At 53.6% G+C, this 27,146-nt stretch overlaps 2 protein-coding genes across 4 annotated transcripts in view; one reads left to right on the forward strand and one right to left on the reverse strand.

Annotated features, from left to right (window-relative positions):
- Window positions 1-9,173, reverse strand: part of COX10 (cytochrome c oxidase assembly factor heme A:farnesyltransferase COX10) — a 40,634-nt gene extending 31,461 nt beyond the window's left edge. The window contains exons 1-5 of the mRNA XM_032976073.2: window positions 9,168-9,173; window positions 8,161-8,306; window positions 5,346-5,470; window positions 3,818-4,117; window positions 2,717-2,841 (exon numbers count right to left, since the gene is read on the reverse strand). Of these exons, the coding sequence (XP_032831964.2) occupies window positions 2,717-2,841; window positions 3,818-4,117; window positions 5,346-5,470; window positions 8,161-8,306; window positions 9,168-9,173 (702 nt within the window). The remainder of the gene's footprint in view (window positions 1-2,716; window positions 2,842-3,817; window positions 4,118-5,345; window positions 5,471-8,160; window positions 8,307-9,167) is intronic.
- LOC116955128 (ribonuclease P protein subunit p21-like) lies at window positions 8,215-26,908 on the forward strand. Of its 3 annotated transcripts, XR_012929761.1 has the most exons (6): window positions 8,215-8,929; window positions 15,634-15,805; window positions 17,958-18,058; window positions 19,647-19,729; window positions 23,424-24,707; window positions 24,826-26,908. XR_012929761.1 is itself a non-coding variant. In XM_032976134.2 (5 exons), the coding sequence occupies exons 2-5, from the start codon at window positions 15,740-15,742 to the stop codon at window positions 23,795-23,797; spliced, it is 624 nt and encodes a 207-aa protein (XP_032832025.2). In that variant the 5' UTR covers window positions 8,215-8,929; window positions 15,634-15,739; the 3' UTR covers window positions 23,798-26,908. The 3 variants fall into 3 exon arrangements, 2 of the variants coding, with proteins under 2 accessions (XP_032832025.2, XP_075908997.1); XM_032976134.2 differs by having other exon boundaries at window positions 23,424-26,908; XM_076052882.1 differs by having other exon boundaries at window positions 15,637-15,805; window positions 23,424-26,908.
- Window positions 26,909-27,146: the final 238 nt, after the last annotated feature.

Below are 27,146 nucleotides of genomic sequence, written 5' to 3' on the forward strand. Positions count from 1 at the left end.
GGCCTCATGAATACATCTCTCATGGTAGCCGGTTGGCTTGCAAAGGACCTCCGTCTTGGAGAAGCTAATGTCATGTGAGCCCACTGAATTATAACAGTGATCTGCCACGGCAAAGGAGTTCGTTCTACCGTGTTTCAAGTATGCTTTATGTTCGCGGATGCGGTCTGAGCTATGTCGTTTGGTTTCTCCAATGTAGCTGCTGCCACAGAGGCACTTTAGTTTGTAAACACCCGGGTACTGTATGTCTGGAACAGCATCTTTACAGATGGAACCAGATCACGGATTTTATGTACTGTGTTGAATCGGACCTGGATCTTGTGTTTGTTCAGGATTTTGGAGATCTTTTTTGTGACCCCCGCAATGTAGGGTAAGGTGATGGTTTTGAATGGCTCTTCAAGGGGGTCCTTCTTCATAACTGGAGTGATGGCTTTGCAGATTGTGTAGTCGGAGTAACCATTAGCCTTGAGAGCTTGGTGTACGTGTTTGAGTTCACTGGCAATGTGATCCTGGTCGGAAATGCATTGCGCTCTGTGGTATAGAGTCTTGATGAGGGAGTTCTTCTGGGATGGATGGTGGTGGGAATCCGGTTTCAAGTAAAGCATCCGTATGGGTCACTTTCCTGTAGACCGAGTGGCTCATTGAACCATCAGGTCTCCTTTTAATTAAGACATCCAAAAAGGGTAGTTTGCCTTCTTTTTCGACCTCCATGGTAAATCTGATGGCTGGGTGTATGGAGTTGATGTGGTCGAGGAATTGGTCTAGAGCAGGTAAGCCATGTGGCCAGATAACAAAAGTGTCATCCACGTACCTCTTCCATAAGGTCGGGCGTAGAGTGGCAGTCTGGATGGCGTCAGTTTCAAATTTTTCCATGAACAAGTTGGCTACCACTGGAGATAGGGGGGAGCCCATTGGGTTCCGGTACCTGACACCATCGCTATCATTGAAGACCTGGTTCATCAACGACTACATACGGAGGTACCCCCCCCCCCCCCCCCCTTGTGAGACATTGCTTAACCAACACATACTTCACCTGGAATGGAACTTTCTACAAACAGACTGATGGCACCCCCAAATGGGCTCCCCCTATCTCCAGTGGTAGCCAACTACCACTGGAGACGCCAATTTGGAATAATTAGTGTTTGTTTCCACCAGCTCCCCTCCCTCCTCCGCCCCGGGTGGGGACTGGTAACATGCTAATCCAACTCCGCCCACCACAGCCTTACTAGACTCAGTCCTGGCATGACGGGGTCCACTCGGGCTCTGTCTCCTGGGTAGACTCTGTTTGTTCACCTGAGGAAGGCCGCTTGTGTTGTGGCCGAAACGTCGTGAGAATTTTATCGTCTTATTTTATTCTTTTATTCTTTTATTCTCATTCTACGTGACTTTACCGAAAGAACCAAAGAAGACATTTCAGCAAGATAACACTCCATACGCTGCCTCTAATTATACCACAAAACGACCTTGATATGCTTTTCTTTTATCCACAACTCACCCAGAGTGAATTCCAAGGATTGCATCAATCTCAGAAATCTGTGATGCCAATTTATTAATCATACAATGGCATCCCCTACATGCCCTACCGCTGTCTGTGTCTACTACCCCTACCCTGCACCTCCGATCAGCAGTTGGCTACGTACGGTGCAAAATAAGTTCAACATGCATACACACAGAAGTGCCCCGACCAGCTCTACTCCTCCCTGGCGCGGTGCGAGGGATCAGGCGAGCTGCGTGTGTCACAATGACACGGCACATTGTGTCGGGGCGAGGCAGGGGGAGGATGGATGTAGCAGGTGGATTGTATACAGAAGGGGTAGCAGCAGCAGGAGGAGGAGGAGGAAGCTGCATCTGTAGCTGCAGGCATGGCTCTCTCCTCCTCTCCCCTCTCATCATCATCATCCCAGACATCCAAGGCCTGGTCATTTCCCCCTCCCTCCATCCACCTCCTCCCACCTCCTCCCACCTCCTCCTCTCCCTCCTATCTGAACTATATACAAAGTAAAACCTTGGATTGCGAGTAACTTGGTCTGCGAGTGTTTTGCAAGACGAGCAAACATTTGTTAAGTAAACATTAATTTGATAAACGAGCGAGGGTCTTGCAATACGAGTAGTAGTACGTGTACACGCTTGGTACTGCCGAGCGTGACGTGATCACAACTGATGTACGAGCGCCTTGATATACGAGTGCTTTGGATTACAAACACGTTTCCGGAAGGAATTATGCTCGCAATCCAAGGTTTTACTGTATATATATAAAAAAAAAATTGGCAGGTAAGGTCCCACTGAGCTACGTAGAACCTTCTTTCAGAAGCGACCTGGCAATCACAAATGATAGCTCAACGAAGTGGAAATAAATCGTCTCAACGCATGTTCACCAGAAATGCGGAGGGGAAAACTGGAGGACCCGGAGGTAAAAAAACAATCCACGCGGCCACGGGGAGAACACGCAATCTCCAAATATACAGCCATCAGGGTCGGGATCGAACCCACCGCCCTCCCGTAAACCAGGCGAGGTAGTTAACATCTCCTAGCCACCGTGGCACCGCCCACCACCAAAATCCACGTGACCACAGGGGAGAGAGTGAGGGAGAGAGTGAGAGAGAGAAAGAGGGAGACGCACAAACACAAAATTGACAGCAGCAGGCATCGTCAGGGTCCGCGATGGAACCCCACGGAACCTCCCAGCGTGCCATCTCCCGTGCCGACGGGCCGCTCCCACCTGGTTGATGGTGTTGGCGGCGCACGACGTCAGCCCGGTGCCGAGCGACGCCAACAGCAGGACGGCGGGGTCGAAGGTCACCGGCGCCATCGCGTAGCCGGCCGCGGCGGTGATGACCACGAGGGCTGGGGCGGGGCGGGGGGGGGGGGTGTGGCCCAGCGAGCGATCAGCGGCGGAAACAGGACGGGCCCGCGGTTAGCGGACGCGTCAACGCCGACGGAGGCGAGACGCCCCCTCTCCCCCCCCCCCCCCCCCCCCCCCCCCTCTCCCCCCCCCCCCCCCCCCCTCCCCTCCCTCCCCCCCCCCCCTCTCCCCGCCTCCTCACCCGCGTCGTCAAAACCACGCACGGGGGCAGGCGGGGGGCCGAGATCGCAGCGGACAGCGACCAGCGTGACGTCGCGCCTACGCACGTGACATCTGCCGGTGCTAGCGGGGGTCCGTGCCGAGTGAGCAAGCCCGGCACCAGCTCCCCCACAATCTGGCCCATCCAACCCCCCCGTGAATGTGTCACTGAACCCGCCACCACCTTCCAGTGCCGGATGAAGCTAGTGCGGGGCCTGTAGCAAATGGTATAAAGGGGCCCTTAATAAATATTTAAACGATTATTTTTTTGACGAGTAATTGTATTTTTTCATTTTGCCATACAGCCGGGACAATACGACAAATCGCTAAACCTTTAAACACCCCGGCCGTTCATAAAAGGGCGGTATAGCACTACAGCAAGAGAGCAAGTGCAGGATCACCGAACCGGAATCGATAGCTTCAAAGCGTTTGGCGCGGGGCCCTCGAACGTGCGGGCCGCCGTAGCATTTGCCGCGGCTTTTGCTACGAGGACCAATCCCGGCACCGCCACCGCCCGACGCAGCCACTTCCGCGAAGGTTTTGGCGCCTAAACAAAGCGCGCGAACCTCGTGAACCACTTCCGCGCCAGAGTGCAAAAAAAAAAATAATAATAATAAAATAATAAAAATAAACGTGACGTTTCGCCGGACGGTCACGGCCGCCAGCTCCGTCGGGGCGATTTCGCCGGAACTGCGAAGAATTATTCCGCCCCGACTCCGCCCCGACCCAGCTGACCCCCGCCTCCCCGTCCACACTCACTGGTCAGCCGGATCTTGGACAGCCGCGCGTAGATGCCGGGCAGCTCGGACATCTCCACCCGCACCTCGTGCCACCGCTGCGGGCGGGACCTCCGGCCGTCGGCGTCCCCATCCCCGGCCGCCGCCGCGGTCGCTCCGGTGCAGTCGTCATCGTCCCTCGTCGGGGGTCGCGGGGAGGTCGCGAGGGCGGAGGGCGGGGAGGGGGGGTCGCGGTGGGGGATCCGGCGGCGTCTTCTCGCAGAGCCGACGGGGCCCGGGGCTTCGCTCGCTGCCAGGCCAGGGAGCCGCCGAGACTCAGGTGCTGTGGTAGAGAGAGAGAGAGCGTGCGGTGGGGGGGGGGGGGAAGGGGGGTGGGAGCGTGGGGGAGAGGAGAGAGGAGAGAAGGGGAGAGAGAGGCAGAGAAGGGGGGGAGCGAGGCCGGGGGGAGCGCGGGGAGAGATGGGGGGAACGATGGGGTGAGAGAGCGGGGAGGGATCGGGAAGAGGTGGGGGAGAGATAGGGGGAGAGATGAGGAGAGAGAGCAGAGAGGGGGGAGAGATGGGAAGAGATGGGGAGAGATAGGGGGAGAGCGGGGAGAGATGAGGAGAGAGAGCAGAGAGGGGGAAGAGAGGGGGGGAGAGATGGTGCAGTGGAGAGTAGAGTTATGAGAGATGAGACAGGGAGAGGGATAGTGGATGGTGTTGAGGAGAGCTCAGACTTGAGAAGAGGGAGAGAGGGGGGCGGGGGGGAGAAATGGCACAGTGGAGAGTTGAGAAAGAGGGAGAGATAGGGAGAGATGGAGTTCAGAGAGTGGAGGATGGATGAGAGAGAGAGAGAGGGAGATTGGTGGGGTGGAGAAGAGGAGATGCAGGAGTTCACGAGTATTGGTTCAAGCAAGCCTGGCTGCTGGCGAGACACTCAACATCCAAACCGGTCTCTGAATCTTACGGAACCCGACCCAAAGACAAAGATCCCCCATATAGCCTTAACAGACTGTAGGGGCAAGTGCTGTTAGCGAGCATCATCCACGAGGGGGCGGGTGGGGCCGGTACCACGCCCGGCCTCCGTTGTCTACGCAGGGGCGATGTTAACGACACACCGCTACACCTGGTACTCATTTGATGCGGAGGGGTGCCCAGTGGCGAGGTGTTCTCTCCCTGGCCCGGTGACGCAGCAGCTCGTGGGGTTACATCCCGACCCTGATGCCTGCATGGATGGAATTTTTGTGTCGTTCTCCCCGTGGTTGCGTGGATTTTTCTCCAGGGTCGCGAGGTTGTTTTTCCCCCTCTACGTTTCGGGGGGGGGGGGGGGGGTGGGGGGGGAATGAACATCTCTGCGCGTCCGTGAGAGCTATTTCGGCCGCTGCCATCGATTTCCACACGACGCCGCCGAGCCACCTCACCTCGTCGAGCCAATCGTTTGCGACTTCTGAAAGAAGAGGTACACACCTCAGCTTGGGGGGGGGGGGGACGGGGGGGACAGGGGGAGCTTCCTTTACCTGATGGAAACAACAAAACAAAAGCGCCCCGGCGAGCGACGGGAGGCATTACCCGGGCGTGCGGTGGCGGCGGCCTTAGCAGGACGGTTCTCGTCGCCGCGCCAGCGAGGTGGACGAGGCGAGCGGCGCGGCCGGGAGGCCACGGCGGCGCCTGGCGCACGGCACCTCCCCCGCAGCCTGCAGCGGCCCAGAATGCACAGCGCCGGAAAGCACAGCTGGATCACCCGGAGCGCGACTCCGCACGGTGTGCGCGCGAGCGGAACCCCTTCACCGGCATGGGTACACCCGCTAACCGGCCCTGCGCCCAACTGGACCCCGGTCAGGATTTCGAACTTGTATTCCAAGATCGCGGGCTTCGACTGGACAGTGTGAGACAACTGACCGACGGAGGAGGCAAGGTGGAGCGGTGAATGCGCTAATCGACATTTGTGCAAGGTGCAAAGCTATAATCACAAATCTCACACACACACACCATAACGCTCTCTCACACACACACAGGCCCGTGCCACTCTTGCCAATCGAGACCCATAACAAAGATAAAGACCCCCCCACCCCAGTGCAGCCTTCAACAGACTGTTGGGGCAAGTGCTGCTAGCGGAGGCCCACGGCCAGTTCAGATAATCGTCAATGGGTGTTGGTGGCCGTGAGCGGGAATCGAACTCAGATCGCCGGGTGGGTAGCAGCAGCGCACTCGGTCCCCCACTGACCCCCACCCCACCCTCACACCACACACACAACTCCACACACACCACACCCACACACACCACATACATCCCCACACACACCACACACACCCCCCCACACACACCCCCACATACACCCACACACCCCCACACCCCCACACACACAACTCCACACACACCACACACACAAACACCACAAACACCACACCCCCCCCCCCCCACACACACCACATACACCCACACACCCTCACACCCCCACACACACACCACATACACCCACACACCCTTACACCCCCACAACTCCACATACACCACACAAACACACCACACATACCCCCACACAACTCTACACACACCCACACCCATCAATTCCAATACCGGGGCATTCGCCACTAAGTGACGGTGACATCACCACGGCTCCTGTGCCAGGCCAGGTGCACTTTGAGGCTATCACGTGAAGTTAACCTCATGTCAGCACCCCCGGGGTCCCGAGTAAACGGAAGTCAACAATGGTAACCCATTGATTGTTGGCGACTCCGTCCCACCGCGCACGTGAACGCCGCGACCCTCCCGGCGCGGATCGCTCCGGTGCCGCGTCGCGCCCGAGCGCAGCGGTGAGGACAAATGCCGTGGTCACGAACGAAACTTTGAAACGTTGATTAGCGCGTCGCGCAGAGCTCGTCGAGAGGAATAGATCGCCGTGTCGTTCGCCTTCGACGGACATAAAATGACGTCGCCACGCAGTTCATGCGAGAGCCGGGGGCTAACGGGACCCCGGGGTCCCGCCATGAGGTTCGCTGGCAGGAGGTCACGGGACAGACCCAGCAGGTGCCATGACTGAGATGACCACTGGTAGATGCACCACCAGCTGTACCCCCCTACTGTGCCAGGCTAGGTGCATGAGTTCACGGGATAGACCCTGCAGGTGCCATGGGTCGACTGACTGAGATGACCACTGGTCGATGCACCACCAGCTGTACCCCCTACTGTGCCAGGCTAGGTGCATGAGTTCACGGGATAGACCCTGCAGGTGCCATTGGGTCGACTGACTGAGATGACTGGCCGATGCACCACCAGCTGTACCCCCTACTGTGCCAGGCTAGGTGCATGAGTTCACGGGATAGACCCTGCAGGTGCCATTGGGTCGACTGACTGAGATGACCACTGGTAGATACACCACCAGCTGTACCCCCTACTGTGCCAGGCTAGGTGCAGGAGGAGGTCACGGGACAGACCCATTAGGTGCCATGGGTCGGCTGACTGAGATGACCACCGGTAGATGCACCACCAGCTGTACCCCCCTGTGCCAGGCTAGGTGCAGGTCACGGGACAGACCCTACAGGTGCCATGGGTCGACTGACTGAGATGAGTGGTAGATGCACCACCAGCAGTACCCCCTACTGTGCCAGGCTAGGTGCAGGAAGAGGTCACGGGACAGACCCTGCAGGTACCATGGGTCGACTAACTGAGATGACTGGCCGATGCACCACCAGCTGTACCCCCTACTGTGCCAGGCTAGGTGCAGGAGGTCACGGGACAGACCCAGCAGGTACCATGGGTCGACTGACTGAGATGACCACTGGTAGATGCACCACCACCTGTGCCCCCCGCTACTGTGCCAACTTGCTGCGTTTTATCCGCCCGGCGCTCCGCTCGTTGTTGTGAGTGGCGCTCCTCTTTGCGCTCCGTTGTTGCTGGAGGGCGACTGCCTCCAAACTTCCCGGTAGCAGCGTCCTTCACAGAGCCTCCCTCCACAGCCGCCCTCCCACAGCACAGCCAACAACCACGTGGTGTCCTACAGCCTCAAGGTTACCCCGGTCACCGCACTCATTCACTCCTCCACACACACACTCACACTCGTCCACACACACACACTCCTCCACACAACAACCGCCATTCGCCACTAAGTGGCGGTGACGTCACCACGACGCTTGTGCCAGGACATGTGCACCTTGAGGCCACGTGGAGTGTCGAACGCCCGCTGGCAGGAGGTCACGGGGCAGACCCAGGTGCCACGGGTCGAATGACTGAGATGACTGGCTGTGCCCCCTACTGTGCCAACCTGCTGTGCTTTAGTCACACCTCCACACACACACCTCCACACACACTCCACACACACACTTCTCCACACACTCCACACACTCCACACACACTCACCTCCACACACACTCCACCTCCACTCACCAGCGACGACCCGGCACCACATCGCGAACGGCGCCAGGTCGCGATGTTTGGAGAGATTCTCGTGGTGGGTGGTGGGTGGTGGTGGCGGTACAAGCCGTAACCCCCCTCTGCCTCCTCCTCCTCCCCCCTCCCTCCACCCCACAAGCCTCGACTCACACGGCCGCCGTCATTTGTACAAGAGACGGCGGCAACGGTCGCAGTCGGTCCGAGCAACTGGCACGCAACTCGGACGCAACTTGCACGCAACTCGGACGCAACCTTCGTAATCTGCAAGGACCTCCCAACGGGACGCCGACTCACGTGGCGGAAGAGGCGGTTACTTCCGGGTGTGCATCCACTTCCGGGTAAGGATCACTTCCGGGTAGTGATTACTTCCGGGTTGTTGGTGTGTGGTTTTTTTTGTGTGTGTGTGTGTGGCGTTAATTTTTCGTTATTTCGGTAAAGTCGCGTAGATATTAAATACGTAATAAAATACAATTACAAATTAATTGAAAATAATAAAGGCAGCAAAAAAAAACCCACCCCCCACGACGTTTCCGCTCGCAACACGAGCGATCTTGCTGTCTGTTATTTCCCCCACCCACCCCTCCCCGTGTGTGGCTAAACACGTGGGGAGAGACGGAGGGATGGGAAGTGCGTTGTGGAATTCCGCGGAAGCTTTAAGGGAAGAGAAATACTCAAACGAATGATAATCTTTGTGTTTTTTTAATACACTGGAGGAGGAATCCGATAAGCTGTAAAGCTCTTTATTTTTTTTTATCCACAGCGGGTAAGAGCGTTACAACAACAACACCATAAAGACACGATAGGAGTGGAAATTATAATTAAGATGAACAGAATAAGAATCATGTTTTTTTATTTGAAGCTTTCTTGACTGCAGGAATCTTTACTCTTTTGTTATTCCGGTAAAGTCACGTGGGTGGGAAAGCACCTGATGTAGCTTGCTTGTGTTGCGCCCGAAACGTGATTATATATTTTTATTTTTTATACCTACTACGTGACTTTACCGACATAACCAAAAGGGTAATAAGAATCATGATTTATTCTGGAGGAATCCGATGAGCTGTAAAGCTCTTTTTATCCACAGACGTGTGGTCGAGGCGGGTAATAAAGTAACAACAACAAACATCAACACGATAGGGGGGCACGGTAGGAGTACATAGTCTTGGTTCTTTCGGTAAAGTAACGTAGAAGGGAAATAATACAAGTAATAAAAAATAAAATAAAACACGACGTTTCGATTGCAACAACAAAGCAATCGTCATCAGGTGTGAAAACCAGTCTGAGTCAGTGTGATTCTGAGTGTTAGTCTGAGTGTTAGTCTGAGTGTTAGTCTGAGTGTTAGTCTGAGTGTTAATCTGAGTGTTAGTCTGAGTCAGTGTGAGTCTGGGTGTTAGTCTGAGTCAGTGTTAGTCTGAGTGTTAATCTGAGTCAGTGTTAGTCTGAGTCAGTGTGAGTCTGAGTCAGTGTGATTCTGAGTGTTAGTCTAAGTGTTAGTCTGAGTGTTAGTCTGAGTGTTAGTCTGAGTCAGTGTGATTCTGAGTGTTAGCCTGAGTGTTAGTCTGAGTCAGTGTTAGTCTGAGTGTTAGTCTGAGTCAGTGTTAGTCTGAGTGTTAGTCTGAGTCAGTGTGAGTCTGAGTGTTAGTCTGACTTTGCAGATAGCTTTACATCGGAAGTAGGATTAAAGTTGGATTTTCTGTTTGCACATGCGCAAAGTCACTTTAAGATGTTTTTCTTGTTCATGTTTTTGTTTGTTTGTTGCGGTTGCACCCGATTCAAGAGCCGAATGGCTCACAGGGCTGTACCAAAATAAATACAACTATGAAACACCGATCCATTCCCATCTCGACGAGACAAGGCAGTTTGTGCAGCAATTGTTGTGTTTCGATTTAAAGCTTTCGTGACTGCAATGATTCATCTTCTTTGGTTCTTTCGGTAAAGTCACGTAGAATGAGAATAAAATAATAAATTGATAAAATAAAATAACACAATAATATTCTCACGACGTTTCGGCCACAACACAAGCGGCCTTCATCAGGTGAAGGGGGCGAGACTGTCTGGTAGGACAGTGCTGAGACTGTCTAGTAGGACAGCGCTGTCCTACCAGACAGTCTCGCCCCCTTCACCTGATGAAGGCCGCTTGTGTTGTGGCCGAAACGTCGTGAGAATATTATTGTGTTATTTTATTTTATCAATTTATTATTTTATTCTCATTCTACGTGACTTTACTGAAAGAACCAAAGAAGATGAATTGTGTTGTTGTTGTACAGAAAGTGGCGTCTTGAAGCTCGCTGTTGTTGATGATGATGGCCAGCGAACAGTGCCGGATGAAGCTAAGTGCCGGTGCCTGTAGCATGATGATGCTACAAAGGGGGCCTTAAATAATAATAATTAAAAAAACGTAAATATTAAAACACGAATTGTTGACTTGCATAGTAAAGTAATTGTACTTTTTTCACTTGCTACAAAGCCAGGTAATACGACAAATCGCTAAACCTTAAACACCCGGTCGTTCTTGAAAGTCGAAGGGCGGTATAGTACTATAGTAATAGAGCAAGTGCAGAATCACCGAACCGGAATTGATCGCTTGAAAGCGTTTAGCGCTGGGCCCTTGAAAGTGCGGTGCCCGTAGCTACTACGTATGTAGCAGTAGCTACTACATATATAGTACATATATAGTAGCTATATATGTAGTAGCTACTACTTGGGTAGCAACACGTGGCGCCTGCGACTACACAGTTTAGGGACCACGCCGTTTTTCTGCAAGGGCCATTTGGATATTTATATAACATCATTCGCGGGCCATACAAAATTCTCAACTTAAAAATTAGCCCGCTATATTTGATCAAAACATTTAATTAACTCACCCCTAATGTGCTGGCTGGAACTGCTTCTCTTTGGGCAGGCGTGTGAATTTAGCCGGTTTTGATGATGTTACTACTCGCAACTGCTTTTACAGGTTTGCTCCTAGATTTTAATTTTGAGTCCCGCCTGCAGTTGCCTTGGCAGGGCCACAACAAATGATTTCACAGAACTTATACGGCCCGCGGGACGGACGTTCCCCACTCCTGGTCCGACTCCTCCGCCGTTGACGGAGCGCAGACCTCAATCGGTTTAGTCTAGATTCACACTGACTCAGACGAACACTCAGACTAACACTCAGACTAACACTCAGACTAACACTCAGACTAACACTGACTCAAACTAACACTCAGACTCACACTGACTCAGACTAACACTCAGACTAACACTCAGACTAACACTGACTCAAACTAACACTCAGACTCACACTGACTCAGACTAACACTCAGACTAACACTCAGACTAACACTGACTCAAACTAACACTCAGACTAACACTGACTCAGACTAACACTGACTCAGACTAACACTCAGACTCACACTGACTCAGACTAACACCCAGACTCGCACTCACTCAGACTAACACTCAGACTAACACTGACTCAGACTAACACTCAGACTAACACTGACTCAGACTAACACCCAGACGCACACTGACTCAGACTAACACTCAGACTAACACTCAGACTAACACTGACTCAGACTTACACTCAGACTAACACCCAGACTCACACTGACTCAGACTAACACTCAGACTAACACTCAGACTAACACTGACTCAGACTAACACTCAGACTAACACTCAGACTAACACTCAGACTAACACTCAGACTAACACCCAGACTCACACTCAGACTAACACTGACTCAGACTAACACTCAGACTAACACTCAGACTAACACTCAGACTAACACTGACTCAAACTAACACTCAGACTCACACTGACTCAGACTAACACTCAGACTAACACTCAGACTAACACTGACTCAAACTAACACTCAGACTCACACTGACTCAGACTAACACTCAGACTAACACTCAGACTAACACTGACTCAGAATAACACTCAGACTAACACTGACTCAGACTAACACTGACTCAGACTAACACTGACTCAGACTAACACTCACTCAGACTAACACTCAGACTAACACTGACTCAGACTAACACTCAGACTCACACTGACTCAGACTAACACCCAGATTCACACTCACTCAGACTAACACTCAGACTAACACTGACTCAGACTAACACTCAGACTAACACTGACTCAGACTAACACCCAGACTCACACTTACTCAGACTAACACTCAGACTAACACTCAAACTAACACTCAGACTAACACTGACTCAGACTAACACCCAGACTCACACTGACTCAGACTGACACTCAGACTAACACTCAGACTAACACTGACTCAGACTAACACTGACTCAGACTAACAGTCAGACTAATACTGACTCAGACTACCACTCAGACTCACACTGACTCAGACTAACACCCAGATTCACACTCACTCAGACTAACACTCAGACTAACACTCAGACTAACACTGACTCAGACTAACATTCAGACTAACACTCAGACTAACACTCAGACTAACACTCACTCAGACTAACACTGACTCAGACTAACACTGACTCAGACTAACACTCAGACTAACACTGACTCAGACTAACACTGACTCAGACTAACACTCAGACTAACTGACTCAGACTAACACTCTAACTAACACTCAGGCTAACACTGACTCAGACTAACACTCAGACTAACACTGACTCAGACTGACTCAGACTAACACTCAGACTAACACACTGAACCCACAGACTAACACTGTACCCATAGACTACCACTGGACGAATAGACTAACACTGGACCCATAGACTAACACCGGACCCATAGACTAACACCGGACCCATAGACTAACACCGGACCCATAGACTCACACTGGACCCATAGACTCACACTGGACCCATAGACTCACACTGGACCCATAGACTACCACTGGACCCATAGACTACCACTGGACCCATAGGCTCACACTGGACCCATAGACCAACACTGGACCCATAGACTAACACTGGACCCATAGACTAACACCGGACCCATAGACTAACACCAGACCCATAGACTCACACTGGACCCATAGACTACCACTGGACCCATAGACTACCACTGGACCCATAGACTCACACTGGACCCATAGACCAAACTAACACTGGACCCATAGACTAACACTGGACCCATAGACTCACACTGGACCCATAGACTAACACTGACCCATAGACTCACACTGGACCCATAGACTCGCACTGGACCCATAAACTATTACTGGACCAATAGGCTCACACTGGACCCATAGGCTCACACTGGACCCATAGACTAACACTGGACCCATAGGCTCACACTGGACCCATAGACTAACACCGGACCCATAGACTCACACTGGACCCATAGACTAACTCTGGACCCATAGACTAACACTGGACCCATAGACTAACACTGGACCCATAGACTAACACTGGACCCATAGACTAACACTGGACCCATAGACTCACACTGAACCCATGTCGCTCTTCCACCGTAATTGGAGCCAAGACCACAGTGGATGATTTACTGTGCGGTCCACAGTTTGGATTGCACGGTCACATAGCACTTCTGTGACTTGTCTTCAATGCATCTCTGTGTATTTATATGAGCATGGTTCTCTGTGTATCTCTGTGTGTCTATTGGTATCTGTGCATCTCTATGCGTCCTTGTGTGTCTGTGTGCATCTACTAGCTGTACTGTCCGGCTTCGCCCGGAACTTTGATCCACCACGCCCAGCCGCCTTTGTCTCCCCAGTGGCGATGTTCACACACCACACCAGTTACTCGTTTTGAGGCTGAGTCGACCTAGGGGAGGCCCAGGAGCGGTTAAAATAATCGTCACTGGTGGTGGCCGTGAGCGGGAATCGAACTCGGGTCGCCGGGTTCGTAGCGCGGCGTAGCGTTAACCGCTACACTACAATGCGTTTCGCTTCCACACACACACAGACACACACATAGACACACACAGATACACACACACACACAGACAACGCTAACCGCTACACTACAATGCGTTACGCTTCCACATGCGAGGGTCACGTGACAGATTTGACGTTACAGCTCACTTGCCGTGCAAAAAATAAATGCATTATTGAGCTCCCGCCCGCCCCCCAAAAAAAGTGTATTTTTATAATGTTTGCATGGTGTACAGTCTGGATAGTACCCACATGGCAAATTTCAAGTTTGTTGCATGTCGGGAAGTACGCTAAACATTTTGAACAGACAACACATAATCACAACTTTACCTTTTACATATATGGATATGTATCTCTATGCATCCTTGTGTGTCTATGAGTCTCCCTGTGTATCCACGTATCGTTATGCGTATCTCTGCATCTCGATGGGTTTCTATGAATCTCTACGCATCTCTGTGTCTGTGTATCTCGACGAATGTGTATCTCTGTGTGCGTCTCTTATGTACCTCTATGGGTTTACAGTACGGCTCATAGTTTGGGTTGCATGGCCACTCTCGCACTGCTAGTGCCTGCGGCTTTGAATATTCCATTCGATGGCGGAGATGTCGCGTTGGCCTCCTGATGATGATGTTCTGATGATGTGGTTGATGGTTCCACCACCACCACCATTGCCTTCGAGGAGAAGGTGGAACGTCAAAGCCCAGGAGGAGGTGCGATGAGGTTTGGGTCTCGAATGACGAGGTGGGGTTCCCAACGTTCCGTGTTGATTCTACCCTGATCTACGGCAGCAGCGATCTTGTGAATCCCGATGTCTGCGTCTCGAATGACGAGGTGGGGTTCCCAACGTTCCGTGTTGATTCTACCCTGATCTACGGCAGCAGCGATCTTGTGAATCCCGATGTCTGCGTCTCGAATGACGAGGTGGGGTTCCCAACGTTCCGTGTTGATTCTACCCTGATCTACGGCAGCAGCGATCTTGTGAATCCCGATGTCTGCGTCTCGAATGACGAGGTGGGGTTCCCACCGTTCCGTGTTGATTCTACCCTGATCTACGGCAGCAGCGATCTTGTGAATCCCGATGTCTGCGTCTCGAATGACGAGGTGGGGTTCCCACCGTTCCGTGTTGATTCTACCCTGATCTACGGCAGCAGCGATCTTGTGAATCCCGATGTCTGCGTCTCGAATGACGAGGTGGGGTTCCCAACGTTCCGTGTTGATTCTACCCTGATCTACGGCAGCAGCGATCTTGTGAATCCCGATGTCTGCGTCTCGAATGACGAGGTGGGGTTCCCAACGTTCCGTGTTGATTCTACCCTGATCTACGGCAGCAGCGATCTTGTGAATCCCGATGTCTGCGTCTCGAATGACGAGGTGGGGTTCCCACCGTTCCGTGTTGATTCTACCCTGATCTACGGCAGCAGCGATCTTGTGAATCCCGATGTCTGCGTCTCGAATGACGAGGTGGGGTTCCCACCTTTCCGTGCTGTTGCCACCCTGATTTACGGCAGCAGCGGTAACGGCGATCTTCTGGATTCCCGATGTTCGGGTCTCGAATGACGAGGTGTTTATTATTCGTCCGTGTTTTTTTTTTCTACTCTGGTCTACAGCAGCAGCGGCGGCGGCGGCGATCTTTGCGGATCTGGGTGACGAGATTCTCGGGTGGCGACAGCAGCAGATGGTGGTGGTGGAAATTAATTGAATTTAAAAGCCAGAATGTCAAAAAAGCAACCGCAGACAAGGGACAAGGAGTCTTTTCAGAGGATGAATTACCTTTACCAGGTGAGCAGCTATCATTTCACACGCAGACAAAGATCCCCCGTATAGCCTTAAACGGACTGTAGGGGCAAGTGCTGTTAGCGAGTAGCACCTATGAAGGCCGGCGCGGCACACGAGGGAGTTGGGTGGCCAAACACCACGGACGGCCGCCTTTGTCTCCCCCAGTGGCGACGATGTTTATTGCAACACCGCACCAGGTACTCATTTGAGGCTGAGTCGACCTAGGGGGAAGGCCCAGAACCGGTTCAGATAATCAATCGTCGCTGGTGTTGGCCAAGAGCGGGAATCGAACTCGGGTCGCCGAGTTTGGAGCGCAGCGCGCTAACCGCTGCACCACCGCTCATTATTTGACCATACCTCACCAGTTTGGTCAACAGAGAGCAAAGCCACATCTGCAGAAAAAAGAGCTTCACAGCTCATCGGATTTCTCCAGGATAAAGATTCAGATTCTACTGCTGCTACTGCTCCTGCTGCTACTGCTGCTTCCACTACCACTGCTGCTACTACTGCTGCTGCTACTGCTGTGTGCTGCTGCTACTGCTGTGTGCTACTGCTGCTACTACTGCTGCTGCTGCTACTGCTGTTTGCTACTACTGCTGCCGCTACTTCTGCTACTACTGCTGCTACTGCTGCTACTCCTGCTGCTACTCCCACTGCTTCTGGTACCACCAACGCTGCCGCTACTGCTGCTACTACTGCTGCTACTGCTGCTGCTACTGCTGCGTGCTACTGCTGCTGCTACTCCTGCAGCTACTCCCACTGCTTCTGCTACCACCAACGCTGCCGCTACTGCTGCTACTACAGCTGCAACTGCGACCACTGCTGCTACTGCGAACGAACACTTTCAGCGCTCGCGTTCATTCCACTCCCCCGGCGGTGGTTTTACTCAAACCCACCTCTGGGGACAAACGTTCGCTGGAGGACTAGCTGACAGGCCACGGACACACACACGCACACACACGCACACACACACACGCACACACGCACATGCACGCACGCACACCAGCACGCACGGACGCACGCCCCTCTCATCGCCTGCTCTTAGAAATGCTCAAGACGGAAGCTGAAGGTTATTGCAGCCCCCACTTTCATTGCGTTTTCACGCATTTACATTCCCTCCCCAGTCGAGTTGGTTTTATTTATCGCGTCCGCCATCGACTCGCCGCGTTATTGCCCCCGGGGTAACTGAGACCCCTGGGCGCGCTCTCTCGCTCAGCGACGTCGAGACGGAGCCGCCGCCGCCGCCGCTGATACAACGATAATTATTAATCTTCGTCTGGTTTGCGTTTATTGCCTTGGGAGCCAAGTCAATTAACGGGAACGTCCCGTTTATTTTCCACGACTTTAGTATTTTTATTGTTTTATTACCTCCGCACATACCACCCCCCCCCACCCCCCACCCCCAGTCAGCGGTTAACGGCGAAAAAAAAAACGTGACATCCCAAAGCCGCTCCAAGTCAGCACGGGGATAGAGCGTTTCTCCCTCTCGCGCTCGCCCGGGGGGTGGACGGGGGCTGCTTCGTGTGAAAGGGAACCGGAGAGCTACCGGGCAGCGGGGGAAACCTAACAACGCGTGTGACTTTGGTCGAGAGTCTTCGGCTTCCGCACGGATGGAATTTAGAATCCGTTCCCGGGCCCCATGGTTACCGTGTTGCGTCGTTTGCACGACGACTGAACTCCGTTGCGGGAGCCTCGAGTCTGGCTCTGTGAGCCTCTTGCATTAACACTTTAACCCCCCCACTGTGGTAGCGTTGGTTTGGCTCCATCTGACCCACAGTGTTCGCCGACAGCACTTGCCCCAACAGCCCGTGAAGGCTGCGGTCGGGGCGGATCTTTGCCTTTTGCAGTCGCTCGAGCGCCGTGAACCCAGCGACCCGACTTCGATTCCCGCTCGCGGCCACCGACGCCGGTTTACGATTCTCTTGAACCGGTCCTGGGCCTCCACCAGCTCCACCCAGCCTCAAATGAGTAGTACCTGGTGCGGTGCGTGAACGTCGCCGCTAGGGAGCCGATGTCGGCCGGGCGCGGTGTTGTCCCGCCAACCCCCCTCGTGTGCCGTGCCGGCCTCAACGTGCTGCTCCGCTCGCCAGCGCTCGCCCCGAACGGTCTGTTGAAGGCTACGCTGGGGGGGGGGACCTTCTCCTTTTGTGTGCAGGCGGCGCACTGCGTGCTGGCGCAGAACCCGGAGAACCAGGAGCTGGTCCGGTTCTACACCCACACCATGAGGACCATCGGGCGCCGGCTGGTGATAAAGAGGTAGGTCCACGCTCGAAAATCAAACCTGCATTCGCTTGACCGCGTGAGGCCCGCCGAGCCCCCCTGTGGAGCTCTTTTGTCCGAGGCGACCTGCCCACAGATGGCCAAGCTCTGGCTAAGCCGCGTGGATTCCACGCGGGGAGGGACAAACCGGAGGACGAGGAGAGAAGTACACGCGACCACCGGGAGAGAGAGAGAGAGAGAGACGGCGAGAGAGACGCGCGGATTTCCAGATGTGCAGCAGCAGGCGTCGGGGTCGGGATGGAAACAAACGACCTCCTGTAGACCAGGCGAGGTAGTCAACATCTCCTAGCCACCGTGATGATGAGAGACAGAGAGAGAGACACGCAAACTCCAAATATACAGCAGCAGCAGGCGTCAGGGTCGGGATCGAACCCACGACCCCCTGTATACCAGGCGAGGTAGTTAACATCTCCTAGCCATCTTCTTTGGTTCTTTCGGTAAAGTCACGTAGAATGAGAATAAAATAATAAATTGATAAAATAAAATAACACAATAATATTCTCACGACGTTTCGGCCACAACACAAGCGGCCTTCATCAGGTGAAGGGACGAGACTGTCTGGTAGGACAGCGCTGGAGTGAAAGAGCCACGTTCAGATCACGACCTTTAAGCTGTATGAGAGGAAACAAAGTGGCTTGACAAAGGAATTAGCATATAATTTAGCATTGAAATGGCTGAATGATTAGCTTGTGACTGGTCACAGAAATAGCTATGTTAAAAGTTAAAGCATACACATCCGCAGAGGCACCCCTTGACAAAGGAATTAGCATAGAATTTAGCATTGAAATAGCTGAGTGATTAGCTAGCTAGCTAATCACTCAGTTATTTAGCTAGCTAGCTAATCACTCAGTTATTTCAATGCTAAATTCGCCTAGTTATTTCAATGCTAAATTCGCCTAGTTATTTCAATGCTAAATTCTCCTGTTTGATTTGTACTAAGTGCCTCGGTGAATGTGTATGCTCTGACTTTAACGTAGCTATTTTTGTGACCAGTTACAAGCTAATCACTCAGCTATTTCAATGCTAAATTCTATGCTAATTCCTTTGTCAAGGGGTGCCTCTGCGGATGTGTATGCTTTAACTTAGCTATTTCAATGCTAAATTCTATGCTAATTCCTTTATCAAGGGGTGCCTCTGCGGATGTGTATGCTTTAACTTTTAACATAGCTATTTCTGTGACCAGTCACAAGCTAATCACTCAGCCATTTGAATGCTAAATTATATGCTAATTCCTTTGTCAAGGCGCTTTGTTTCCTCTCACACAGCTTAAAGGTCGTGATCTGAACGTGGCTCTTTCACTCCAGCGCTGTCCTACCAGACAGTCTCGTCCCTTCACCTGATGAAGGCCGCTTGTGTTGTGGCCGAAACGTCGTGAGAATATTATTGTGTTATTTTATTTTATCAATTTATTATTTTATTCTCATTCTACGTGACTTTACCAAAAGAACCAAAGAAGATGAATCATTGCAGTCACGAAAGCTTTAAATCGAAATCTCCTAGCCACACGGGGTGGACGAGTCACAGGGACCCACGCTGGCTTCTCTTTGTGTTGTGCTCGTGACAGCGATCCGTCCATCAAGCGGAACGTGTGCAAGCGCTGCAGCTCCCTGCTGGTGCCTGGCGTCACGGCCACCGTCAGGCTGAGAGGTGCGTGTGTGTCTGTGTGTGTTAGTCTGTGTGTCTGTGTGTGTCTGTGTGTCGGTGTGTTAGTCTGTGGGTGTGTGTGTCTGTGTGTGTTAGTCTGTGTGTGTCTGTGTGTTAGTCTGTGCGTGTGTGTGTCTGTGTGTGTTAGTCTGTGTGTGTCTGTGTGTCTGTGTGTGTCTGTGGGTGTGTGTGTCTGTGTGTCTGTGCGTGTTAGTCTGTGTGTCTGTGTGTGTGTCTATGTGTCTGTGCGTGTGTCTGTGTGTGTTAGTCTGTGTGTGTCTGTGTGTGTCTGTGGGTGTGTGTGTCTGTGTGTGTTAGTCTGTGTGTGTCTGTGTGTGTCTGTGGGTGTGTGTGTCTGTGTGTGTTAGTCTGTGTGTGTCTGTGTGTTAGTCTGTGTGTCTGTGTGTGTCTGTGCGTGTGTGTGTCTGTGTGTGTCTGTGTGTCTGTGCGTGTTAGTCTGTGTGTGTCTGTGTGTGTCTGTGGGTGTGTGTGTCTGTGCGTGTGTGTGTCTGTGTGTCTGTGCGTGTTAGTCTGTGTGTGTGTAGTGGATTCGAATTAGGTGCACACACAACTCCTTGTGAGGCAACACATTTATTAGAACGGTAAGTAATATAACACTGCGCATAAGGTGGTGACCACCGACCTACTCTAGCTAACACATACTTCTCAGATACTCTAGCGTGACCCAGCCAGGTGGGCTACTGCCAGGTCCGCTGACTGGAGGCTTGACTCCTCTTGGCGTCTTCACGATGCATCTTCGTTCTTGATACGGGCAGCCTCGAACCTCGTGAGGAGGCTGCTTATACGGGCCTCGGCGTGCCCGGGCCCCGCCCAGTCCACGCCTCCCTTTGAGAACCCTCTTGAAGCCCCCCTGCTGTCCACGTGTCCCCCGAGGTGCCCCCTAGGCCCCCGGCCCCCACTGGGATCCAGTCACGTGTCTAGCCGGGGTCACAGAGAGTGCCACGGCCTCACACCACCCTCGTGGCCTCCCGGAGCCCAGAACCGGCACTGACGTCATTCCCGCCTCCAGCCGGGATGACGTCATGTGTGTGTGTGTGTAGACCCGCGTGGTAATGACGCTACCCCGCATAGTGACGTCACACTTGTGCGTGTGTACACAGTAGTGATGCTACCATCACTACATGTGTGTGTCTGTGCGTGTGTCTATGTGTCTATGTGCGTGTCTGTGTGTGTCAGTCTGTGTGTGTTAGTCTGTGTGTCTGTAGGTGTGTGTGTGTGTCTGTGCGTTTGTCTATGTGTCTGTGTGCGTGTCTGTGTGTGTTTGTGTGTGTTAGTCTGTGTCTGTAGGTGTGTTTGTGTGTGTCTGTGCGTTTGTCTATGTGTCTGTGCGCGTGTCTGTGTGTGTGAACCTGGCGACCCGGGTTCGATTCCCGCTCACGGCCAACACCAGTGGCGATTATCTGAACCGGTCCCGGGCCTCCCCTAGGTCGACTCAGCCTCAAATGAGTACCTGGTGCGGTGTGTAAACATTGCCACTAGGGAGACAAAGGCAGTCATGCGTGGTGCTGGCCACCCACCCCCTCGTGTACCGATCCGGCCTTCATAGGTGCTCGCTAACACCACTTGCCCCTACAGTCTGTTAAGGCTATACGGGGGATCTTTGTCTTTGTTGTCTGTGTGTGTGTCTGTGTGTGTGTGTCTGTACTGAAGGCGATCCGGAGTCTGAGATCAGGAAAGGCAGCGGGCAGAGATGATGTCCCAAGTGAAATGCTGAGGGAGGGTGGCATTTGTGCACAGACTGCCCTATATGACATCATAACAAGTCTGGACCACTGGACGGGTTCCGCAGGATTGGAAGGATGCCCTGGTGGTCCCCCTCTTTAAGAAGGGCGACCGCACAGACTAACAACTACAAGGGCATCTCACTCCTCAGTGTGCCGGGAAAGGTCCTGGCAAGGATTATTCAACATCGCCTTACTAGGCACGCTGAGGAGAGGCTTGCGGAGCCCCAATGCGGTTTCAGGAAAGGGCGGTCCTGCACAGATGCCATATTTTTCTGTCTGTCTACTACAGCAGAGGTGTAGGGAATTCCAGCAAGACCTACATCTCTGCTTTATTAACCTGGTCAAGGCCTATGATACCATCAGTAGGCCTGGGCTCTGGGTTGTTCTTCGTGCTTTTGGAGTACCTGACCCTCTGCTCACGATCATTAAGGACCTTCATGATGGTGAGCGGGCCCGGGTAAAACTACGTGGCCGGGAGTCAGAGCCATTCCCTGTATACCTTGGGGTGCGACAGGGATTTCCTCTGGCTCCCACATTATTTAAGATCTATTTTGACCACGTAGTTCGTGAAGCCTTCAATAGCTGTACCGGGGGAATCTCCATATGGTACAGATATAATGGGAGGCTGATCGATGCCCGGGTACGGTCATGGGATGGCTCCCAATTGCTCAACCATGTTATGTATGCCGATGATTTGGTAATAGCTGCTCATTCAGAGGAGGAGTTGGAGACGCTGCTGCTGAGACTGGAGCGTGCCACTAAGAGTTGGGGCCTTACCATCAGCCCCACCAAAACTAAGCACCTGCCTGGGTATTTTGTACCATCGGACACTCCACCCCCACAACTCCCAATCGGTGATGGGGCAGTTGTGGAGAGAGTGGAGAGTTTGCCATACCTGGGCAGTATGCTTATGACCGGCTCCAGTTTAACAGCAGAGGTTTCACTCCAAATCAGTCGAGCGGCAATATCTTTTCATCGGTTGTGTAACGCTGTGTGGAAGCTACCTGGTCTGTCGCTCCACACTTAGCTTCAGGTCTTCTCGGCCACGGTCATTCCCTCCCTTCTCTACGCTTGCGAAATGTGAACCCCCCTAATGGAACATCTTCGCCGGTTAGAAACATTTAGGCTAGCCTGCCTACGATCCATCCTGGGTTTAACCAGGCTGGATTGTGTGAGGAGCTCACAAATCCTTGAAAGATCTGGGCAAGGTCCCATCGGTGAGCTCCTCCGGCGGGCAAGGCTGCGATGGCTGGGTCATGTAGCCCGCATGCCCAGCCACCGCATGCCGAAACAGCTTTTGTTCGGCCGGATCGAGGGGGCTAAACGGGCGCGGCACGGCCTAGAGAAGAGATGGAGTGATGTGGTACAGGAGGACGTGGAGCTGAGTGGACTTGCTGATGACTGGTACCAGCGGTGTCAAGATCGGCCTCTGTGGAGGAGGCTCGTGAAGGATGCTACTGGGCAGTTGGAGGTAGTCGCCCTCCAACAACAACGGAGGGCGGAGGAGCGACGCTCACAACAACGAGCAGAGCGCCGGGTGGCTAAAGCACAGCAAGTTGGCACAGTAGGGGGCACAGGTGGTGCATCAGCCAGTCATCTCAGTCATCTCAGTCGACCCGTGGCACTTGGGTATGCCCCTTGATCTCCTGCCAGCGGGCGTTCGACACTTCACGTGGCCTCAGGGTGCACATGGCCTGGCACAAGCGCCGCGGTGACGTCACCGCCACTTGGTGGCGAATGGCGGTTGTTGTTGTTGGGATAAAGTCACTCGCCGCTTGAAACCTGTAATTGAATGCGCCGCAGTAAGACGCGGCGCGGTGTAATTCAACGCCCTGCCGCTCCGCGTGCGTGCTCGCTATCGGCACTTGCCCCACCCCCCCCCCCCCCCCGCAAAAGTCCGTTGAGGCTGTACGGGGAGAGGGGAGAACCTTTGTCCGTGTGCGGACCTCCAGGCCGGCGGCACCGCCGCGTCTCCGTGCGCTGCCTGTGCTGCTCTGCCACCAAGCGCTTCCCCGCACGGACGCGCTTCTCGCTCTGGAGCGAGCGCCCGGAGGCGCAGCTCGCCGAGCCGCAGAGGGGACCTCCAGCGCCGGCTCCAGCTGCGGCTCCAGCTGCGGTTCCAGAGCCAGCTCCAGCTCCAGAGCCAGCTCCAGCTGCGGTTCCAGCTTCAGCACCGACTCCAGCGCAGACTCCAATGCCGGCTTCAGCACTGGCTCCAGCGCAGGCTCCAGCGCAGGCTCCAACGCCAGCTTCAGCTTCAGCACTGGCTCCAGCTGCGGCTCCAGCACTAGGTCCTGCCCCAGCTTCAGGGCCAGCGCCAGTCTGAGCTCCAGCCCCAGCTGCAGCTTTAGATAGTCTAGGGGTCTCCATGTGTGTCTAGGGGTCTCCATGTGTGTCTAGGGGTCTCCGTGTGAGTCTCGGGGTCTCCGTGTGAGTCTAGGGGTCTCCATGTGAGTATAGGGGTCTCCGTGTGTGTCTAGGGGTCTCCGTGTGAGTCTAGGGGTCTCCGTGTGAGTCTAGGGGTCTCCATGTGTGTCTAGGGGTCTCCATGTGAGTCTAGGGGTCTCCGTGTGTGTCTAGGGGTCTCCATGTGTGTCTAGGGGTCTCCGTGTGAGTCTAGGGGTCTCCATGTGTGTCTAGGGGTCTCCGTGTGTGTCTAGGGGTCTCCGTGTGAGTCTAGGGGTCTCCGTGTGAGTCTAGGGGTCTCCATGTGAGTCTAGGGTCTCCGTGTGAGTCTTGGGGTCTCCATGTGAGTCTAGGGGTCTCCGTGTGAGTCTAGGGGTCTCCGTGTGAGTCTAGGGGTCTCCATGTGTGTCTAGGGTCTCCATGTGAGTCTAGGGGTCTCCGTGTGTGTCTAGGGGTCTCCGTGTGTGTCTAGGGTCTCCGTGTGAGTCTAGGGGTATCCGTGTGAGTCTAGGGGTCTCCATGTGAGTCTAGGGGTCTCCGTGTGTGTCTAGGGGTCTCCGTGTGAGTCTAGGGGTCTCCGTGTGTCTAGGGGTCTCCGTGTGTGTCTAGGGGTCTCCGTGTGAGTCTAGGGGTCTCCGTGTGAGTCTAGGGGTCTCCGTGTGAGTCTAGGGGTCTCCATGTGAGTCTAGGGGTCTCCATGTGAGTCTAGGGGTCTCCGTGTGAGTCTAGGGGTCTCCGTGTGAGTCTAGGGGTCTCCGTGTGAGTCTAGGGGTCTCCGTGTGAGTCTAGGGGTCTCCATGTGAGTCTAGGGGTCTCCGTGTGAGTCTAGGGTCTCCATGTGAGTCTAGGGGTCTCCGTGTAAGTCTAGGGGTCTCCGTGTGAGTCTAGGGGTCTCCATGTGAGTCTAGGGGTCTCCGTGTGAGTCTAGGGGTCTCCATGTGAGTCTAGGGTCTCCGTGTGTGTCTAGGGGTCTCCATGTGAGTCTAGGGGTCTCCGTGTGTCTAGGGGTCTCCGTGTGTGTCTAGGGGTCTCCGTGTGAGTCTAGGGGTCTGCGTGTGAGTCTAGGGGTGTCCGTGTGAGTCTAGGGGTCTCCGTGTGAGTCTAGGGGTCTCCATGTGAGTCTAGGGGTCTCCGTGTGTGTCTAGGGGTCTCCGTGTGAGTCTAGGGGTCTCCGTGTGAGTCTAGGGGTCTCCGTGTGAGTCTAGGGGTCTCCGTGTGAGTCTAGGGGTCTCCGTGTGAGTCTAGGGGTCTCCATGTGAGTCTAGGGGTCTCCGTGTGAGTCTAGGGGTCTCCATGTGAGTCTAGGGGTCTCCGTGTGAGTCTAGGGGTCTCCGTGTGAGTCTAGGGGTCTCCATGTGAGTCTAGGGGTCTCCGTGTGAGTCTAGGGGTCTCGATGTGAGTCTAGGGGTCTCCGTGTGTGTCTAGGGGTCTCCATGTGAGTCTAGGGGTCTCCGTGTGTCTAGGGGTCTCCATGTGTGTCTAGGGGTCTCCGTGTGAGTCTAGGGGTCTGCGTGTGAGTCTAGGGGTCTCCGTGAGTCTAGGGGTCTCCGTGTGAGTCTAGGGGTCTCCATGTGAGTCTAGGGGTCTCCGTGTGTGTCTAGGGTCTCCGTGTGAGTCTAGGGGTCTCCGTGTGAGTCTAGGGGTCTCCATGTGAGTCTAGGGGTCTCCATGTAAGTCTAGGGGTCTCCGTGTGAGTCTAGGGGTCTCCATGTGAGTCTAGGGGTCTCCGTGTGAGTCTAGGGGTCTCCGTGTGAGTCTAGGGGTCTCCGTGTGAGTCTAGGGTCTCCGTGTGAGTCTAGGGGTCTCCATGTGAGTCTAGGGGTCTCCGTGTGAGTCTAGGGGTCTCCATGTGAGTCTAGGGGTCTCCGTGTGAGTCTAGGAGTCTCCATGTGCGTCTAGGGGTCTCCGTGTGAGTCTAGCGGTCTCCGTGTGAGTCTAGGGGCCTCCGTGTGTGTCTAGGGGTCTCCGTGTGAGTCTAGGGGTCTCCGTGTGAGTCTAGGGGTCTCCGTGTTTCTAGGGGTCTCCGTGTGAGTCTAGGGGTCTCCATGTGTGTCTAGGGGTCTCCATGTGAGTCTAGGGGTCTCCGTGTGAGTCTAGGGGTCTCCATGTGAGTCTAGGGGTCTCCATGTGTGTCTAGGGGTCTCCGTGTGAGTCTAGGTTCTCCGTGTGAGTCTAGGGGTCTCCGTGTGAGTAGTGTATAATAGTGTATATTGTAGTGTATAGTGTAGTGTATAGTGTAGTGTATACTGTAGTATACTAGTATAGCACACACCGATTGTGTGTTGGAGAGTAAACCCACTGCAACATTTACGTTTCGCTGGTATTGACAACAACCACAACAACAACCACCAGCATCATCATCATCATCAGCCGGACAGCCACGGAGTTGTGGAGAAAATCCTCCTGCTGTTTCGGTCTTAATCGACGCGGCCTGGGATAAATGCGATGTCGTCGCTTGCGAGCCAATCGGGTGCGAAGGTGAGAGCCGTCTCGGATAACGGGGGGTGGTTACCGGGGAAGGTTCTAAGACATCGCCTGCCTCGAGGTGCTCGATGCATTGATCCTGCCGTGCATGCAAAACGAGCCCGGCAAGGGAGAGGAGGCGGTGGAGTTGGGGTTAACGCGCGCGTGCGCGCCATCGCCCTGCCACCAGGGCTACGTAATTTATCACGAAAGTCCGCCCGGCAATAAATTGGGAAATAGCAAGTATCGACCCACAATTTTTTTTTTTTTTTTTAATACACATCGGTCCCGGCAGAACGCGGGCGGGCGCGAGATGAAGGTCGTCCGCGATGTCTAAAACGATTAAGCCGCCGGCGATTCGCAGAGCTCCCGCCGCGATCGGGTGACGGCGGTCGGAAATAATTTCGGGCCCTAGCGCGTGGCGCAATTCCACTGCTGGATGAAGGCGTCGACGTCGCCGTTGCCTCGGGCCGTGTTTGGCCGGACTTTGAAAATGTTTGCGTCTTGCACGGGGCTACCTGGCCCAAACTGTTTTACGCAGGAAAATTAAAAGACGATGTTTTTTCTTTTTTTATTAACCGTTTGTGTTTCTTTTTTTCTCTCTCTCAAGTTTAAAAAGCGCGGACCCATTAGCTCCGTACCGTGGAGCTGTGCCGGATTATCCTTGTAGGAAAAAGTAGCCACGTTTGCTACGGGCCACGGCGCTTTCAAGGGCCCCCGCGCTAAACGCTTTCAAGCCATCATTTTCCGGTTCAGTGATTCTGCATTTGCTCATTGGGCTTTTTCGGTAAATTCACGTATGTAGA

Source organism: Petromyzon marinus, chromosome 58 (genome assembly GCF_048934315.1).
Source record: "Petromyzon marinus isolate PM22_M1 ecotype Great Lakes invasive population chromosome 58, UKy_Petmar_22M1.pri1.0, whole genome shotgun sequence".
Classification (NCBI taxonomy): domain Eukaryota; kingdom Metazoa; phylum Chordata; class Hyperoartia; order Petromyzontiformes; family Petromyzontidae; genus Petromyzon; species Petromyzon marinus.